Below are 19,305 nucleotides of genomic sequence, written 5' to 3' on the forward strand. Positions count from 1 at the left end.
TCCGATTTTATAGGCCACTGAACCTTCAACAGAGGCAAGAACAACCAATGGCCCAGAATCTTTGTATAGCCACTATAATGCTTAGTTTTATACAACTCATCTATCTTTTCATCAAGTTATACATATTACATATTTTATTGGATATTCAAAGTGAATCTTACTTAAAAATATATAGTATAAAACAACAAAATATTAACAAGCCTCGTAAAGAGCAAGAAGAAAATATTACAAGTATAATAAATATTTAGAAAAAATATAAAAATAATGACATATCTTTAAATGACTATTTGCTTACACTAGGACCACGTTTTTGTGGTAAAAATTTATAAGAACTTGATTTTTTTGACTATTTTTTTAAATTATTAATTATTATTATTGTCGTAATAATTTAACGAATACGTATTACGTTATTATTAATGTTGGTAAAATTTAGGAATTGATATTTATTTAAATGTTCGTATTTTTTCAAATATAAAAAATGTAAAAAGTGCGTAATTGTGTTATGTTTGTGTAAAAGATATGAGTATTAATATTTATTTTATATTTATAATTAAAAAAAAAACATTAATATTATTATTAATTATTATTTTTATTACTTAATATCTACCGTGATTAAAAAATCACAATTTTTAACCCGTATAATATTATGTGGACTGTCCTAAGTCTGTCTAAAATGGGAAGGAAAACTGAAAATTCTTTAACCCGAGAACTTGAGAACCAACTCGGATGTACCCTTCTTAACAACCCAGGAACCAACTCGGCTATAATCTGCATTGTTACCTATACTATTTACTCTAATACTATATATAAAACAAAAGGAAACCCGAATATTTTATAATAAATAAATTAATAATAATAATAACTCATAAACTATTAGATACCATGGTTGTCTACAGTAGAAAACCGTGCTAGGTACTTATCAATAATGGTTTAGTTGGATGGTGACGAATCAAAGTATTTTTCCCTTTTCTGTGCCATAAATCATCATTTAAAATACATTTATTAACGATTTTATAGGTATGGGTTTATCCCAATTGTTTGATATATCGTCATTATACATAAGTACATATAATTTTATACCTATTATTAAAATATTATTTTTTAATATAATAAGTATCTACCTATAGAAGACAGTATACCAATCAAAATGTACCTGCACAAAAATAACCACCAGATTGTTCACATCATGAATCATATATCTTTTTCACGTAACTTTATACAAGGCCTAACATCGTATTACACAATGATTCAGGCCCACCAAAATTTTCCATTAAAAGTATTACTCTTCTGGTCCTATTTTTCGTCACTTGGAAGTTGAAATTATACAGTTTTTAATTGACATTTCAAACTGGATAACCTCTAAAGTAAGATACATGAGTATGACCGTATACAATAATACCTATCTATTAGTCTAATTAGTAATTATTATATTTTTAAAAATTACATTATACAATACATATTACATACACGTGCAGTGCTTTTTTTGTATTCGAACCACGATAACAGATGGTAATTGCTTTTGCATAACTTCCACCTCATCCTATAGCATTTATTTTATATTAATAAAATTACAGTTCTTTGGTTACAAAAAAAAAAAAAACATACGCAATATAGGTACATACCAATAAGTAACTGGCAATTGAATAATTTGATCAGTCGAAGGACCAAAATTAAAAAATATCATCACTTCAATATTTATTAACGTATGATTAAAGATAATAGTATGTTCAATGTTATGATACAATGCCATGAAATAAGGTGATTATTATTTACATAAGAGGCTCATTAGTCATTCATTATTATTTATTATATAATTTATAATTTAGACAAAGCTATACCTAACTGTCCTAACTTAACCTAAGACAATAACGTTATACCGATGGTTTTTAACAAGTAAAATTAATTTATTCACGAAAAACAAAAAAAAAATACATTTTTATCAAAAAGTAAAAAACAGTAGTCCATAAATTACAAGTAAAATATATTGAAAGAAATATCTCGACTCGTGAAAAGACCTATACACCCATTATATTTTTTTGACCCCAGTAGAGAGTGGAATTGTGATATTTTTTTAATAAACCATAGTTTTTTGGTACACTGTATGCTTTTTTATATACAAAGTAACGGTTTCAAGTCCGTAGATGAACTGGACGAGTTGTACATTTATACCCTACATTGCCACACACGTTCAAACAAACAGCACGCGTGATTAAAATTCAAAATATAATATTTTATCATGTTTAATGTTTATTATCATAAATATTACGGAAAACCAGTTTCGAATTGTTATTTTTACAACGAAACATCAATTTACGTTAATTAGTCAATATTAGAGCTTAACTTCTCTTTTTTATAGATTCTAAACGGAGAGAGATTAATGGTACAATAATACTACAATGTGTGCTTATTTTTTTGTGCACGCGATAAGTAGTCGATAAAATGCTTTGATGAGGCTTAAATGCTTAATAATTGTCGCTTATGAATTACTCATTTATAAACTAAGTTGTTCAAAGACAATAACGTTAGGTATTAATTCGGGACCCTATTTACCAATCCCGGTTTCACATCACTCATCACTGCAATATAACAAACGTTTAAATATTTTCAGCATTTATGAATATTATAATATATATTCTGTATAAGTATAACGATTTTCTTAGTACCTACCTTAATGAATAGGTATAATTTATTTTGAAAACGATAATAATTATTGTTATTATGTAATTAAAATATTTTGAAAACACATAGTCTTATTGTATTATATAATTATTGACAAACTAGTTATTATTACAAAATAGTATAATAGGTAAATTAAATTTTATCCCAAACAAATAAATTTAATAATTTAAGTGTGAATGTTCTCTCCTAAAAATAAAATACGCCCTTGTAATACACTACTTAGAAATACTTTATAATAATAAATAAACATATTTTGTTTAATCATAATATTTATAAATAAACACGTAATTCTTGTCGTATAGGTGCATGCAGACTTGAATAATTTTAAAAAACGTTACAATTATATCATACCTATTATTATGTGTTATATAACTACTACTAACTGTCTGCAGTTTCAAGGTTACAGTATTATTTCGCACCATCATACCCACCGACATAGCCAAAGTAATATAAAAGCGTCGAATTTTAGAGCACTTATATTTTTTTTTTTATTTAATGAAACTCATTAGTTGTTAGAGTACTGTATATTTATAGGCTTTGGAAATTATAGAGGTGGCTAAGTAAAAGTATAGAGCTATTGAAAGGACATAACCGTTTTCCGCCAAAGGTTAATACATTCCGATTTTCACCAAAAAAAATTAATATATTTCTTAAATACTCCTGAACCTAAATCTATCAAAATGTAATAATTAAGATATTGTTATACTCGCTTCACCTTGCCTCTTAAAAACTGTATTACATAAAAAGTAAAGATTTTGTTAATTATATATTTTGACTGCTTTATGAAAAGAAAATTTTTTAGTACTAACCTAAATGACCCCCGCCAAGAAAGTATTCGCCCACCCCTCGGTTTAGTTGATGCTCGCCATTTACATCTCTCGTGTTTTCAATGTTCTAATCATTTATTATAAAATGTATATAATATTAAATTACAGATAAAAAAAGTGTACAGATTATAAACGTTAGATACTTGTTACTTGTATGAAATTCACTTACATATTAAATATTTTAAGAACAATGCTTGGTAAAATTAATTATACAAGATAGGTATAACAGCGCTATACAACTGACAGCGGGTACCGTATATAATATGGTTATGGACTATGTGGAGTACCTAATACCTACCTCAGTTATTCATTCGCCATCATCACTAAAATATACATATAATATACTGAAAACACCGTAATAGTGTAGTACTAAAACAAAAAACATGAATTTCCGACACATTTTTAATAACGTATCGGCAATAATTTGTTTGCAAAACGCAAATATTATTCAAAAAACTAGGACTTGTGACAGATGGTTTTAGATGTACCTACCAAAGAGTTGGTGGCGATGTCAATTAATTATATCATTTATATCCATACAATTTTCCAATATGCTCAGATAATAATTGTATCTTTAAATTTTACAATTTTAGATTTTTCACAATATATCAATAATACATTTTCAAGAAAAAAAAATATTAATAACTTAGAAGTGTTCGTATTAAACTATTAATTTCAAATAATCAAGTCATCACACCAAGAATATTAATATTACCTAGTCCTACATTAACAAAAAAAAATTAATGTGACAAGTTCTAAGCTTCTTTGTACAACATTGCACTATTATAATGTAATACGTTTAATTATTATATAGATATATATATTATACATATATTTCTATCTCATCACAGGGTTTTATCTTAACATTTCTATTTGTAATATAACAAATTAAATTTTATATGAAATTCTTATAAATTATAATGTATGCCTGTTGTTCTTTCTTTCAGCCGTCCACGCAGACCACGATTAACTCGTTGTCATGTTAACCAAAATAATGATAAATTGATTATTAAACATTCATTTCGTTACTATACTTAATACTTATTTATTATTGATTTAACGATATTTTTATACAAAGTTATTTTTTTCACATATAATTCAATAATATTCATAAAGAACCACTATGGGTATACCGTATACATGTATAGGATAAATAGTATTGATAAATAAAGTGGAATTAATATTTCAATCGTTATTATTATACTTAAATAATATTTTGTATTTTTATTTTCGGCCATGTTATGCATAGCTATAAACTATAAAGTAAATAGCGACTGAAAACGTCAAAAATACCCTTGTTCACGTTTTATTAAATAATAAGCGTAAATAATAAATATGTTAAAAATTGTGCGGCCGAGACAGGCGCGCCCTCGAGGGATAATGTAGAATTTGGTGGCCCTGAAAAGGGCGATTTTATGTCTTCCCCGTGAGAGAGCAACGGGTCGGAATTAACCGCCCGGCAGGGAAAATAGTTGTCGTTGATCGACGCGCATTCAGTCGTGTGGCGTGATGCCGCAGACGTCTGCAGCGTACACTTTACCCTACGCGACGGCACTTCGAGAACGTTTGTCGGTCGTCATAGGCATGACGATCCCGATAATCGATTAGCTCTGAGCGGTGCACGTCGATAATATGACAGCCGTCGGTCAACACGCCGTTACTGAAGTCCGCTGTGATAGGCTATCGGCTAATTCCGTACTAGTTCACGACGTTTGGTCGACAATTCTGTCGTTAGTATTTTGACGGGGCGCACAAAAAGATTTCACCGGCCGTCGTCCGTGAGGACATTGGTGTGGTGTGCGACGCCGAGTCGGCACTACCGCAACTACCCGAGCCAGCTGAGGCGAACAACCAGATAGTGCCCCGCGCCAGTGCGCACTCTTATGTGGCCCACCACGTGTCTGGGACGGGTGAGGACCGGGGTGAGGAACTTCGCATATGTTCCCCGCCGATGCCATACCGTATTGCCACAAGCGGTGTGATTACCTTGAGCCACTCGAAAGGGCTAGGACCGAAGGGCGTAGATACGGACAACGGTGGGTCGCGTCGTGGTCACCAGTTTGGCGGAGCGCACAAAGATTTGACAGGCCGACGTCCGTGAGGACATTCGTCTGGTGTTCGCGGCAGGTCTGTATATAGACCATGTCTGCCGGTGGTCGCAGCTGGGTAGAACCTGGCGAAGCAGTGCGCCGCTCAGTCGACACTGCCCGAGCCAGTCGAGACGAACAACCAGGTGAGTCTTATGTGGCCCACCACAGGATCTTCCGGTCTGATCGTGTTGCTACGATCCGGTGTAGTCGATGGTGTTCGTCCGCTGATAGGTATCTGTTGACTTCGAGCTGCTTTCGGTTATTGTTCTCTTCTCTTACTGGGTTTGCCGCCGATCGTCTGGGTCTTGTTTCTTCTTATTCTTCCGCTGGTTTTCTTAGTTTTTAACAGTTTGAAGGTTGAAAGTAGACTGACGATATTCGGAAACGCATCCGTATTGATACCCGTTGGCGTCAGTTATTAGGACGTTGATTAATCTATATAGCGTAGTTACCATGACGATGAATTACTGGCTAGCTACTACATTATTTTCACTTAATACGTAGTATTTTTGCTTATTATACTTTTGATTCTCTTTGGTGTAAAATTGAATGTTTTTTTTACTAGTTCTTCTACAACTATATTATGTATACAATTATAATAAAACAATAATATGTATAATATATAAATCCTTCTCGAAATTATTTAAATATCCCAAGTAAATTTATTAATTAAATATCAATTTAGAGCACAATTAATAAATAATATATTATATTATTATTATTTTTTAAACTTATCTTCTCTTATAGTTACCTATATTATGTTGGTATTAAAGTATAATATAAATCGCGAGCTACTTTGTAATACAAATACATAGTTGGTTAAACCTTCTATACAGTGGCCTTTCGTAAGTGACGCAGAGCCACAGTATTAAAATCCTGGGTTTGCCATTGCCCATTGTATGTAGTATTTAGAAACAATTTACAATGGTGTAAACAAAGATTTTATTTATGCACATATTATACAGGTATAGGGGCCCCATAACATTTTTTGCACCAGGGCTCTACAAAACCTAGTTGCGGCACTATAAACACTAAACGGTGGACTTTTGTAAACGCGAATTTAGAATGAACACTGTATTAGGTAAAACTTTATTAGAAAAGTATGCGTGTATGGAAATTTTCTCAGGGTGATCTAAAAAATAGAAGTTGCTAGTATAAGCAGAAATTAGTTGAAATTACAAGAGGGCTATCTGGCTGAGCATCAAGACCATACCTAAGGAAGGGTGCAGGGTCCACTCCTCCTCCCCCGAAATGTTTTAAAGTAGAAACATTTTAGTGGTGAATATAGTTTATGATTATACAAATTCAGTATCTATATTTTAAAAAAATGTTGGACTCCCACCCGGTTAGGTATTTCTTTTAAAATCAATCAGACAAAATTGGGGAGCTATCAGGATTTGACCGTGATTAAATAATAAAATAATACTATAAAAGTTCTTAAAAAATATATTTTTAGATTTTGATCGGAATGATGAATGTATTGATTTTAGTTTTTTTTTGTTATATTGTATGTGATATTAAACGGAAATAAAATTGAATCTAGTTTATACTTTAGAATTCAAAATTCAAAATTCCTGGTATTTTTCATAATAACCAAAAAAACAGAGTATCTATTTTTAGTCTAATTTAATTTTCTTATTTTTATATAGGTAGTTGGAAAACGACTATAACAGTTAAATAATTTTCACATATTAAATTATTAATAGTATAATAAATTACTTACTTTAAAAATATAAAAAAACATAACATGAAATATACTTGGTGATATAGGCGATAGACTGTTTCCACTCAAAATTAATTTTCACATACATTGATTTCAAATGAATATTACACCTACCTATTCATCACAATGTTCTAATTGATACCTACCGTACAACAAAAGCGGTACTCACTTGCCCGCCTTTATTTTTTTTTGCGAAAATCAGAATAATAGACCTTTTAGTAAAAAATACACATGGCAATTACAAGTAAAAGTCACTTACAGCACAAAAACCAGACAGTTTCTCTTTTGAACAGGCATTTAAAAAGAACATCTGTGATCTGTAAATTTATAAGTTTTATTTTTATAAATAATAATAAAATTAATATTTTATCATTTTTTTTTTTTATTAAATATTTAGATAAAATGTTACAAATCTGCAACCTCTCTCTCAGCTTTAGAAAATATATGTATAAATACAAAAATATAAAATTAAAATACAAAAATTGTTTTTTTTACATACAATCAACATTACATTTACAATTAAAATTATATTACATTAAAGACATTTTCAATCAATAACAAAATATTATCAAATCTATACAAAGTTCTATTTTTTTTTCATATATATATAATTGAATAATATTATTTACAAAAATTCTGTAATACTAGTATGCTATTACTTAAGATATTTATCTATAATTTCATTCAAAAACCATTCTTCAGAAAACTGAAGGTGATTACCAGGAACTGACAAAAAATGTAATCTTCCGGTTTCTTCTAATACTTTTAAACCCAGTCGATCCTAATATACACACAAATGAACAAACTGTAAGTTTATGACATTTTAAAATTTGATATACAATTTATGGGCCGACAGATACACAATATAGACCAGGCCTAAAGTTACCATTTTCATAAATTTCATAAAACATTTAAATTAGTTATCGTTAAAAAATTAAAATAGAATTCTCCTTCAAATTATCATTTAATTTTTAGTATTTTTTCATGAAATTGTAAAAATAATTTTAAAAATTTTATTTCTATACTTTGCATAGTTAAAATTAATAATTGTTCATAATACTTAAACATTTAATGAAAATAAAAATGAACGTTAATACCATTGATGTGGTACATTCTAAACAAGCTGACAACATTTTCTGAGTTTACATAATATTATGATTAAAATAATTTTTGTTCTTCGAAATCATTACTTACTGTAAGATAAATTACAGAATTTTCAAATGGCATAATTTCTTTATCTTGACCTGGTGAATAAAATGCAAACCATTCACTTTCTTTTGGAATAACCATTGTATCATTTGTAAACATCACCATGACAAAGTTTTTTAATTTAAGTAAATTTTCTCGATAATTAGTATTAATAATGCGTTCGTTGTTAATGTCAGCTAAAAAATTGCTACCCTTTATGTAATCTGATTCTTTAATTGGATCATGCCAATATTCAGCTTGAACTAATAAATCTTGAACCCATCTAAAAAGAAAATATAATAATTTGATAATAAGCATTTAAATATTTAACAATAAAAAAGCAGAAATTAACAAAAGCAATAATAATAGTTATTTATAGTAATATTTTGTTTTACAAAATATTGGTTAAGTAATTTCATGAATATAATTGGGGAAATGTTGAAGCTAATCTGTTTTTAAAGTACATAAAAAGAGTTGCTGATAACTGATAAAGTAATTTAGTATGTAATAAAAATATTTAATAATAATTAGAAATCATTTTTTTTTTTTAAATAATAAACATTAAAGTTAATCAAAATCATTAAAATAGTTTCATAGTATTAATTATATTTACTTTGCATAAGCTTCTTTGTTCAAAACTAATCTTATATATTCACACCATTTATGACTAGAATAAAGACATCTTGGCATACCAAAAACTCCTTGATGTTGGCCGCCAATAGATATAAGATTTAACATTGGAGGATTAGGACATCTTTGTGCAACTGCTCTCCTAAAAAAACAATAATACATAAATTACAATACTCATTACTTTTGTAAATTTAATATTTAAATTTTACAAAAATTGGGCTCCTTGTGAAAATCCAATCGCATTATAACCACTGGTCAACTTTTGATCTGTAGATATTTGTTTACAAGCATCTTTAACTTGAAGGTTAATATTCATGAAAAAACTGTTCTTTACATCCTATATTATTATAAAATGTATATAAGTACTACTGAAATATTTAAAATCATACTGTTTTCATAGTACTGTGGTACCAAATTCAATTTTAATTGATATGGTAAAACTTAAGGTTATATACCCATTAAAATATTTAAAAAAAAAAACTTATGAGAGAGCCCTGGATACTATTTTTACCTTTATATTTGATAATAAGTCAATTTACATTAATACTAAAAATAACAAAGTTAAATAGATTCTTCTTAATGGACATTTTAATGTGGGTATTATACATTAGCCATTAGACAGAAACAACACATATCTTGATAAAAATTGATAATACATTTTTAAAAATAAAATGTTTAGAAGTCAGTGAAAACTACCTCTTTGACCTATGAATAATGCAAAATAGTTTTAAGTAATTATAATTAATTAAAGTAACAACAAAAATAAAAGCCTTACTTAATTTTGGCAAAAAAGATATTTGGTAAAATCATTTTTTTTTTTAGAATAAATAACGCCCATACTACCCATTCTTATTCCTATTAGATTGGGCTATTTTGATGTTTAAATTATTATTTATCACATAAAAAAATAATAATAATATTTCATCTTAATTTAAAAAATCACGTAGTGAAATATAATGAAGACAAATTTAGTAGCCTTAGTCTCTAGAATACTCTTACATAATTCCAGTAGCACTTTTGGTACTTTCCTGTTATATGAGACTACGGCTATTTTTGTGACTACCACCCAAAACTACCTCCTTTATCGCGACTACCACAATTAGCTGTACGATATCCACGCGCTGCGTTCTAGCGTAACAATTCATAATTATTATATATAGGGTGATTCAAAATTTATGATACAAAAGTTTTTTGATGTAGAAACATCTAAAATGATTTTACGACACTAATATTATTACATTTTTTTTATATATATAATTCGTAAATGTGGCCATCTTTCTTTTTTATTTTATTTGTGGATTTACCATTTTTTACCACTATTATTTTTGTATTTATTATAATTATTATTTTATTGTTTTTAGTGACTGTATACCACATGTGTAGTGTGTGTTGTGTAAAATACATTACAAATGATTACTGGGTATTTAAATCCTTTTTTATATATATAATTTGAATATAGCCATCCCAACAATACCTACTGATTAAAAAAATATCAAAGAATTAAATATGCAGTTGTATTATACAAATATAAATATTAAATAAAACTAAGGTAGTCTGTGATAATAGGAAAGTGTGCAAATTTTGGTAGTCTTAGATAACAGTCTTGGGAGGTAGTCGCAAAAATAGCCGTAGTCTTGTATAACAGGAAATTACCACATTTTTTTTGATTTTCCTAACATATATAACTAAAAAAGTAAACAATATTAATAATACATTTACATGAGACCTGTTCAAAAGATTTTCCAATTTGTAACGACTTCACATAAGAATCTGTTCCCAAGTTCTTCTGTAAAACCTTAATAATTCTTCCAAGACTTAATGGGTTACAGCAACTATCACCTAAAATAAAAACATAATTAAGTAATTTTAAATAAAATTTTTTAAAAAATATTAGAACTTCTAACACATCATAATGCAATACCCAAGGGCGGATTGACCTGTCAAAATACTAAGACATTTTAGTAACCTGGCCCAACTTGAAATATTTAATAAAAATGTATTTATATTTTAAAAATTATTTTTCAATTTATAATTATTAAATGTACTTATTTATAATTAAATAACAATTTAGTTATAAATAATATATACAAAAATAAACTATTACATACTATATACTCAAAACTGATTTAGAGCTACAATCTTCTATTTGTAATTAATTCAATAATCGTTAACAGTAAAAAAAAAAAATGATATATTATACTAGTCCACCCGAACAATTACTTATTTAAATAACATAACAGTTATTAATTAAAATTCATATCAATTGACTAGAATCTATAAAATTATACTCTTAAATATAATTAAGTATCTATAAATGAGTATATATTAGTTCTCATACATTTCAAAAACAGACAAATAGGTATAAAATAAATGATACCATGTAAAAGAGTTATAAGTTATTAGGTATAATGTATATTAATATGACAAATTATAAAACAATTGTACTTTATTTATTTATTGAGCTTACCCATTCCGTGCCATAACACGACTGGGGGTGAACCAGTATTGATTCGATTAGTACAAATCAAAATTGTTAAAAAAATGGAAATTAAAGTGTGTGAAAAAATTTCAATTCGATACATAGTAATAGTATCTAAAGAGGTATCTAATATACTGGTTTAAAGTAAACTAAAATCGATCAAAACATTCCGGTAAAATATAAAAAAAAATAATGTCTCATTTGTCAAAAGCCTAATTTGACCAACAATAATTTATTTATAAAATATACGACACAAAGAAAACCACGGTGTTCAATCACAAAATATTGACTATTAATTAGGTAATAAATAATAATACGACAAATTTTTGAAATATTTCAAACGTAAACGCCAACGTTATCAATATTATTAAATAATTAATAATTATTGTCTTGCAAGGCCGTGCCCATGACGGCTACTACGTATATAATAATATTATTCTGGCAGGTACCCATATTAAATACATCATATAGATGATAGTATAATATTATCAACTACTTTCGCGACGTCGTAATAATAATATTATGGTGGGAATGTTATCATAATTTATCACTGAGAGAATGTCCCGGGATGATAATCGACGGGTTACCAGTGAAATGCGACCGTGGTGGAACATTGGAACTTCTTCATTATCAGCGAACCGTTTTTGTTTTCCGTTTTTTTTTTTTCGTGGATGATTCATGTTTTGATTGTAATGAGAAATTTTAATTCGTATTCATATTTTGCCTGTGCTATTACATTTTTTTCATTTTTCATATATGATTTCGTGTAATCGTCTCATTGTACAGTGTTCGTGTCTACTGTTAAACGATATCGTTCGAGAAAATTCCACCGCACTGGTCGATTAGTAGCTCTTGTTCCGGTCCAAATTGCACTGTCAATGTACAATACTAGATGATTTGATTTTTCCATAGATGTCACATTAAGACACTACTCGTGAACCGTAATTGTTTTACCCTGGACGTCTGTAAACACAATGGCTAAGGAATATGATCATCTGTTTAAGTTGTTAATCATCGGTGACAGTGGTGAGCGCTTGCAATGTTTCCAAATGTGCTGTTTCCTAAGCGATTGCATTCCGTTATATCTATACATGTAACAAATAATTTTAATACTTTATTTTTGTTGTCTTAAGGTGTTGGCAAAAGTTCATTGCTTGTTCGTTTTGCCGATAACACATTCTCTGGTAGTTATATAACAACCATAGGCGTCGACTTCAAAATCAGAACAGTCATAGTTGACGGAGAAAAAGTGAAATTACAGATATGGGACACAGCAGGCCAAGAAAGATTTAGAACAATTACGTCAACGTAAGGAATTGCATTTTTTATATTTTTATTTATTTATATATATAGCTAATGTTACATTTTTACAAATATTCTACTTGCAGGTATTACAGAGGTACACATGGTGTTATAGTTGTATATGATGTTAGCAATGGGGATTCATTTGCAAATGTCAAACGGTGGTTACATGAGATTGACCAGAATTGTGAAGTTGTCAATAGGATATTAGGTAAATATCATACCTTGTTTACATTAATTATTAATTTGATTAGTGTTATTAATGTTTATTTTTATCGCTATATACAGAAATATTTCTTTTTCTTCCTATAAAATAGTGATATTTATTATTCTATGTTCAAATAATAGTTATTACTGATACAAAAGAATTAAAATACAAAATTCCATATGTAATGAAGAATTTTTGAGTAAAAATTAATATTATCAAATGATTTAAAGTAATGTACTAAATATTTATATCTTACCAATTCCATTATTTAAACTACAACAAAAAAATAATCATAATATTATATCCGGTGCTCAAAGTGGATACTCGTACAAACTAAAATGCTTATAAAATCAAAATGCTATTTGCGGATGTTTCTATTACATTGAACATTTTTTTTAAAATATTTTTAACTTTTACAATCCAATCATAGACATATTATGTAGATAATCTATAAACAGAGTTCTCGGGATATATTATAGATAGTGATACAATTATAGGTACTTGAATTTTTGGACATTTTATTTTTTATATTAACTATTAATTTGAATCCCCTTGGTTATGATACTGTTTAATCTTACAAAATAGCAATTTTCTTTGTTTTTTCAATATTTATTTAATATTTTTTTGATTCCACTCTTAAATTCTAATTTAACTAACCAAACCTGGTGCAAAAGTTAATATTTCAATCCTGAACACTGTTCTAGTACATTCTGGCCCATTTCAAGCACTGACTATATCTTATTATTATTATTATTATTATTATTACAAACATCAAATATGATCAATATTATATTTATTGTACGAAAAATATAGATCATTTTTTTTCATTTTAAAACAATTAAAATATTAAATTAATTTAAATTGCCTTTTTATTTATTCCCACGATTAATTTTTCTTTTTCTTTCAGTTGGAAACAAAAATGATGCCCCTGATCGAAAGGTAGTGTTAACAGAAGATGCTCAAAGATTTGCTGATCAAATGGGCATCCAATTATATGAAACTAGTGCCAAAGACAACATAAATGTTGAACAGGTAAAATAAATAGTTAAATTATTTAATATATTTCGTTAATTAAGAAATAATTAAATATACTGAATCTGATATATTGTAAACATCTATATTTTAACATGAGATAATATTTATTATTTATCTATAGACATAAATATATTTTATATTTTTGTTTAGATTACCATTATTTAAATAGTAAAATCTTAGTTTTTAATTTTTAATTATTATTAAAATGTGTAGCATAATTATTATTTCTTAAAATATTAAACTAATTTATTTATTTACTGTTATGATAAGACATGACAATTTTTAATAAAAATTTGAAATATTTCTGTTTATTAGTATTTAAGTGTTAATAATTATTAAACACTATGTCACCATCATACAAAAAGTAGTTTATTGAACATATTATTTATAATTCTATTTTAAATTTTAAATGTATTTAATTAATTTTTTTTCACTGTCACGTTTTACATAACATTGAGTAAGTTGGTATGCTATCATACAAAAGTAACAAAGTTATAAAAAAAATTTTATTTTTATATGTACCTATATTATACATATAGAAAATTTCAGTTAGTTACTTTTTCCATGGTAGCTAAGACTAGATACTTAAACTTAAAGGCAAATGATTAATCTGGTTTCTTATTAACTTTCTCTTGTCTCCCCTTAAAAGTCAAGTATCACTTTTCATTTATTCCTGTATTATCTACTTTCCATTTTCTGTTCTCCTTTCTAAAATTTAATTTTAAACTTCAATGAAGTTGTTATCAATATTTATTAATATAATAATTAATTCTTAAAAATTAAATTGTTATTAAAAGTATTATTTAAATTTTTAAATTTCTGATATTAATGTATTGAAAATTAAATGTTAGGTATATACAATAATGTAAATTATATATATTCAACAAATAATGATATATTAAAATAGTCATGTTAGTAATCATCTATCAGAATATGTTCCAAATAAGTTTATACATTATGTGAACAATACATCCCAACTAATATTTTTAAAATTGAAGTTTACATTTTATTTTAATTAATTAATATGGATAGTTTATTAATGGAATACTATACTATTCTAAAATTGAGATTTAATAATTTATCCACAAATGAATCAATTAACTTTTCTAAATATATTATAGATGTTCATGTCGATTACTAAACAAGTATTGCGGAACAAAAAGGAAACCAAGGAACGACAGGCGCATCAGAACAATGATGTAGTGACTTTAAGAAAAGGTCACTCAAAAGGAGCGAAAAGAAAATGTTGTTAATTCCAATTGTTGCTGTAAGTGTTTTCAATTTTAATCTATAATTATTATTTTTTTCTTTTCAATTTTTGTTACCACATACACATTATTTTATTATGTGAATACACAAAGCTCAAAGTTTTTTTTTCACATTTATAAACATTAATAACAAAATAAAACCATATTTTAGTTTCTAATTTTGGCTCTACCTTTTTAATAAATTTTGGTATGTTAAAATACTGAATACTACTTGATCATAATCATATTGTTTATGTTCATTATATGTATTTCATTAAAATTATTTTTATTATTATTATTATTATTATTATTTATAATGTCAGCATAAGTAAAGTATGAATAAAATATATTTATGTCTTGCCTTTAGAATATTTATGGCTTTTAAGAACTATATCATTATGAAGTATAAATGTGATATACTAAATTAATTTAAATATATTTTATATTCTGATCAAAATATTCAAAAATATTCTAAATAATTAGCATATTATGTAAATTATTAACTGAATCAAACACCATAATACAAATATTGAATATAGTTATCAAGAATTGTAATATTTTATTATTTATTACAATATTATTTTAAATAATATACTTAGGAAAAAAATGTACTGTATACAATAGAATTTTGCTTATACCTGTGAAAAGTGATAATTTCTTAATTAAACAAATTAATTTGAATTGTGCATTATGATTATTTATAAAAACTAATCATAATATTTAAATTAGTAAAAAACATAAGCTTTTATATATACATTAAAATGATACTGTTTTTATATTTTAAATTAAAATTAAAAAAATATCAATATTTACTATTATAAATTAAAATAAAATTTATATATTTATAATTCCAATATTATTTTTAATCGAAACATTCAAATTATTGTATTTATATTATTTATCAATTATCAGCGTCCTGTAAGAACTTACTAATTTAGAGTAGTAAGTTGATGCATATTCCAACATTTTTTAATTCAGTAAATCTGTTAATGGAACTATACCCTATATTATAATATAATCAAAAAATGTTATAATTTAATTATACTAATATAACTACAGAAATCTCAGATTATTAAAAGGTATTAATATTGAGTCTCGTGCTTATAATTTTTAGGTGTTTTTTCTAATTAAAAAAAGAAAAAAATAATAATTAAATAGTCTGAACAGAACCTTACATGCAATAATGAGATAATTATTTTTTCCATTTATCTAGAAGCATCTTGGTATATTATAGTTCAAAGCATTATTATATAAGTTACAACTAATGTTTACAAATTACAATAAATTATGTGTTAAAATATCTGAGAAATTAGTTATTGTCATAGAAAAAAATAAATGTTTACCTTGGAGCTCATTTAAGTTTTATTCGGTACATGTAAAAATATAACATAGGCATAATATGTTCAATATTTATTTTAGCATTTATAAGTTATACCATGTATTTTATATTCATTTATATTGTAAGAAAAACAGCAATGTAGGAATAATGTCTAAAATATATTATCATATAACTTAATACTATTTATTCATTTTAAAGTTAAATTTATGTCGACCAATTATTTATCTTTTGAAAAATGATGGACCTTTTTTTATTGTATTATATACCTACTGTCTTCCATTATTTTTTATATGTAAATATCCAGTTAAAATATTTAATTTATAATTATACCTATAATTTAATAGATAGCCTATGATGTTTCTTTTCATTGAACAAACATGCCTTGCTTATTTAACCATCTTATTTAGATGGTAAACACATTTAAATAATGTGTTAACTTAGTAGTATTTATAAGTTATATATACCTAATGCAACCAATAAATGGTAAATTATAACAATATATATTTATGCATTTATATAATCACTAATCCATATACTTAATTGAAAAAAAATGGTGTTACAAGTAAAAATAATTATAAATATATAGTATAGCTAACTCAGTTATTAAACTATACAATATACAAATATTTAAATAATAAAATAATTATACCACAGCTGATGGTTGTCATATTTATATCATTAATATTCATAAGTTTAAGTTGTTAATCACTTATTATTTATTATGTTAAGTGTTCATCTCATTCGGTTGAAAATATCATATTCTCGTAATTAAATCAAAGTTCAGGATTTTTCATAAAGGTTAGTGATTTCTATTTGTATAAATACGTATAACAGTTCATTATTTATTCTAAGTATTTTTTCTAATATACTTAGAACACTAATTATAATAATTGGATGGCCTTACTTAGTATAATATGTCAGTTATTCTGTTAATTGTTTTAAATATGAAGTAGAAATATTTAAAAATTCTTTTTTTTCTATATTTATAATTATCTAATCATTTTATATTACTGTGAAATATCAATTAAACTGACTTGTAAATTTTGAATATTAACTTGCATTTAATAAATAAATTGTTATTGTGATGAGTTGAATGCTTTATAACATATTAGTTCATTTCCATTATTTGTGAAAAATAAATTTTTGTTTAAAAAAAAACTGAGGAATTAGATTTAATAAGTAAATTACTTTAATACATAATAAAGTATAGACTTTTTATTATTAGTATACATTAAGTTGATGTGTATCTCATAAATTAAAAAGCAATACAATTTTTTGTTAATTGATTTTGTATTTCATAATAAGTGCTAAAAGAAATTAAATTCCACTGTAGACCTTCATTTTAAAAACAAATCACCAGTATACAATGTTAATTAATTAATATAATAGTATTGATGTTAAAATAATAAAACAACTTCGCTCAATGAGAATAATGAAACTTATTTTGATATAAATTACTTTAGGTATTTTTATTTTATTTAATGAAAATGCTTTTTAAAAGGGACACCACACCTGCATTTTTTGTTTCCGTCACAGTATTACATGGCAAATGTATGTTGTGTAATTCAGGTTTAGATTTGTTGTAATAGTTATTATAATAATTAATTAATAATGTTAAAGTATTCGTTTAAAACTAAAGTAATAAGAAAATTATTAAATTTAAAAATTGAGAACATTATCTGTATTTGAACATTGATTTTTACAATATTTTAATTTATATATTATAATTGTTTACAAACTAATAAATCATTTCACTCTAATATTTAATATAACAAAGATAAACTTGAACTGTTATACGTGAATTTTCTATAAAAAATATGTTACTCACTTGTAAAACAGAGACAAAATACGGGTGTGGCTTCTTCTTAATATTAGATTAGTTACTATATTAATTCTCAATTTATTTCAATATTTTAATAATTATATAATAAAAATAACTATATATCTATTAAAACAATTAATAAACAACTGTTGAGTTTAAAAAAAAATGGATTTTGGTATATGTTTTTACTTGAATAACTACTATGGTAAATTATGTATGGTATTATTTAAGTAAACTATCGTATTACATAAATATTGTATACAATGTAATGTATTTGAAAAATATATACATAATTATTTATTTATTATATTATCAAACCATGAACTGTAAATTGTTTTCTTTATAATGTGTTTGTTTTTGTTATGGAGATCTCATGTATAAATTAAATTGATTGTAATGAATTTAAATCAATTTTTATAATAAAGTAAATCATATTCCTATATCCAAGTTTATTGAACAGATTATTTTCCTTGGTAAAAAAATGTATACATAATTTTTTAATAAAAGAAAATCCGGCTTATATTAATATACAAGAATAAATGCCTACGGGTTTTGAGTTAAAAATTGTTACAGTATAATAATAAATACTAAATTTTAATTGTTTTACCCCAGATCTGCCCTTGTCTGCAGCATATAATCAACATTACTTAATCGTTATTATCAATAAAAGGAAGAAAAATAGATTCTAATCCATTGATCAGTCGTTCACTAATGCAATGCACACAATTATAAATAC

The 19,305-nt window shown here is 25.9% G+C and overlaps 2 protein-coding genes across 3 annotated transcripts; one reads left to right on the forward strand and one right to left on the reverse strand.

Moving 5' to 3' along the window:
- Nucleotides 1-7,886: 7,886 nt before the first annotated feature.
- Nucleotides 7,887-12,025, reverse strand: LOC113551625 (palmitoyl-protein thioesterase 1). Its single transcript, XM_026953977.1, has 6 exons — nucleotides 11,605-12,025; nucleotides 10,864-10,976; nucleotides 9,347-9,474; nucleotides 9,121-9,279; nucleotides 8,514-8,790; nucleotides 7,887-8,100 (listed from the first exon to the last, which is right to left on the reverse strand). Exons 1-6 carry the CDS (start codon nucleotides 11,717-11,719, stop codon nucleotides 7,975-7,977), a joined length of 918 nt encoding a protein of 305 aa, XP_026809778.1. The 5' UTR covers nucleotides 11,720-12,025; the 3' UTR covers nucleotides 7,887-7,974.
- Nucleotides 12,026-12,271: 246 nt separating this feature from the next.
- On the forward strand, nucleotides 12,272-16,841 carry LOC113551516 (ras-related protein Rab-35). 2 transcript variants are annotated; one of them, XM_026953787.1, is made up of 6 exons: nucleotides 12,272-12,642; nucleotides 12,750-12,924; nucleotides 13,005-13,129; nucleotides 14,034-14,158; nucleotides 15,283-15,428; nucleotides 16,622-16,841. In XM_026953787.1, exons 1-5 carry the CDS (start codon nucleotides 12,591-12,593, stop codon nucleotides 15,412-15,414), a joined length of 609 nt encoding a protein of 202 aa, XP_026809588.1. In that variant the 5' UTR covers nucleotides 12,272-12,590; the 3' UTR covers nucleotides 15,415-15,428; nucleotides 16,622-16,841. The 2 variants fall into 2 exon arrangements, with proteins under 2 accessions (XP_026809588.1, XP_026809590.1); XM_026953789.1 differs by lacking the exon at nucleotides 16,622-16,841 and having other exon boundaries at nucleotides 12,588-12,642; nucleotides 15,283-15,620.
- Nucleotides 16,842-19,305: the final 2,464 nt, after the last annotated feature.

The sequence above is a fragment of the Rhopalosiphum maidis genome, chromosome 2 (genome assembly GCF_003676215.2).
Source record: "Rhopalosiphum maidis isolate BTI-1 chromosome 2, ASM367621v3, whole genome shotgun sequence".
Lineage (NCBI taxonomy): Eukaryota > Metazoa > Arthropoda > Insecta > Hemiptera > Aphididae > Rhopalosiphum > Rhopalosiphum maidis.

Bases quoted from the DNA above. Each gene is read 5' to 3' on its own strand.
- LOC113551625 (XM_026953977.1), bottom strand. From the start codon at position 11,719: ATGTATCGAATTGAAATTTTTTCACACACTTTAATTTCCATTTTTTTA. The intron at 9,280-9,346 runs GTAAAATTTAAA...TTGTTTTTTTAG, and splicing joins TCACAAGGAGCCCAATTTTT to GAGAGCAGTTGCACAAAGAT. The intron at 8,791-9,120 runs GTAAATATAATT...TTTTCTTTTTAG, and splicing joins AACAAAGAAGCTTATGCAAA to ATGGGTTCAAGATTTATTAG.
- LOC113551516 (XM_026953787.1), top strand. From the start codon at position 12,591: ATGGCTAAGGAATATGATCATCTGTTTAAGTTGTTAATCATCGGTGAC. The intron at 12,643-12,749 runs GTGAGCGCTTGC...TGTTGTCTTAAG, and splicing joins GTTAATCATCGGTGACAGTG to GTGTTGGCAAAAGTTCATTG. The intron at 14,159-15,282 runs GTAAAATAAATA...AATATATTATAG, and splicing joins ACAACATAAATGTTGAACAG to ATGTTCATGTCGATTACTAA.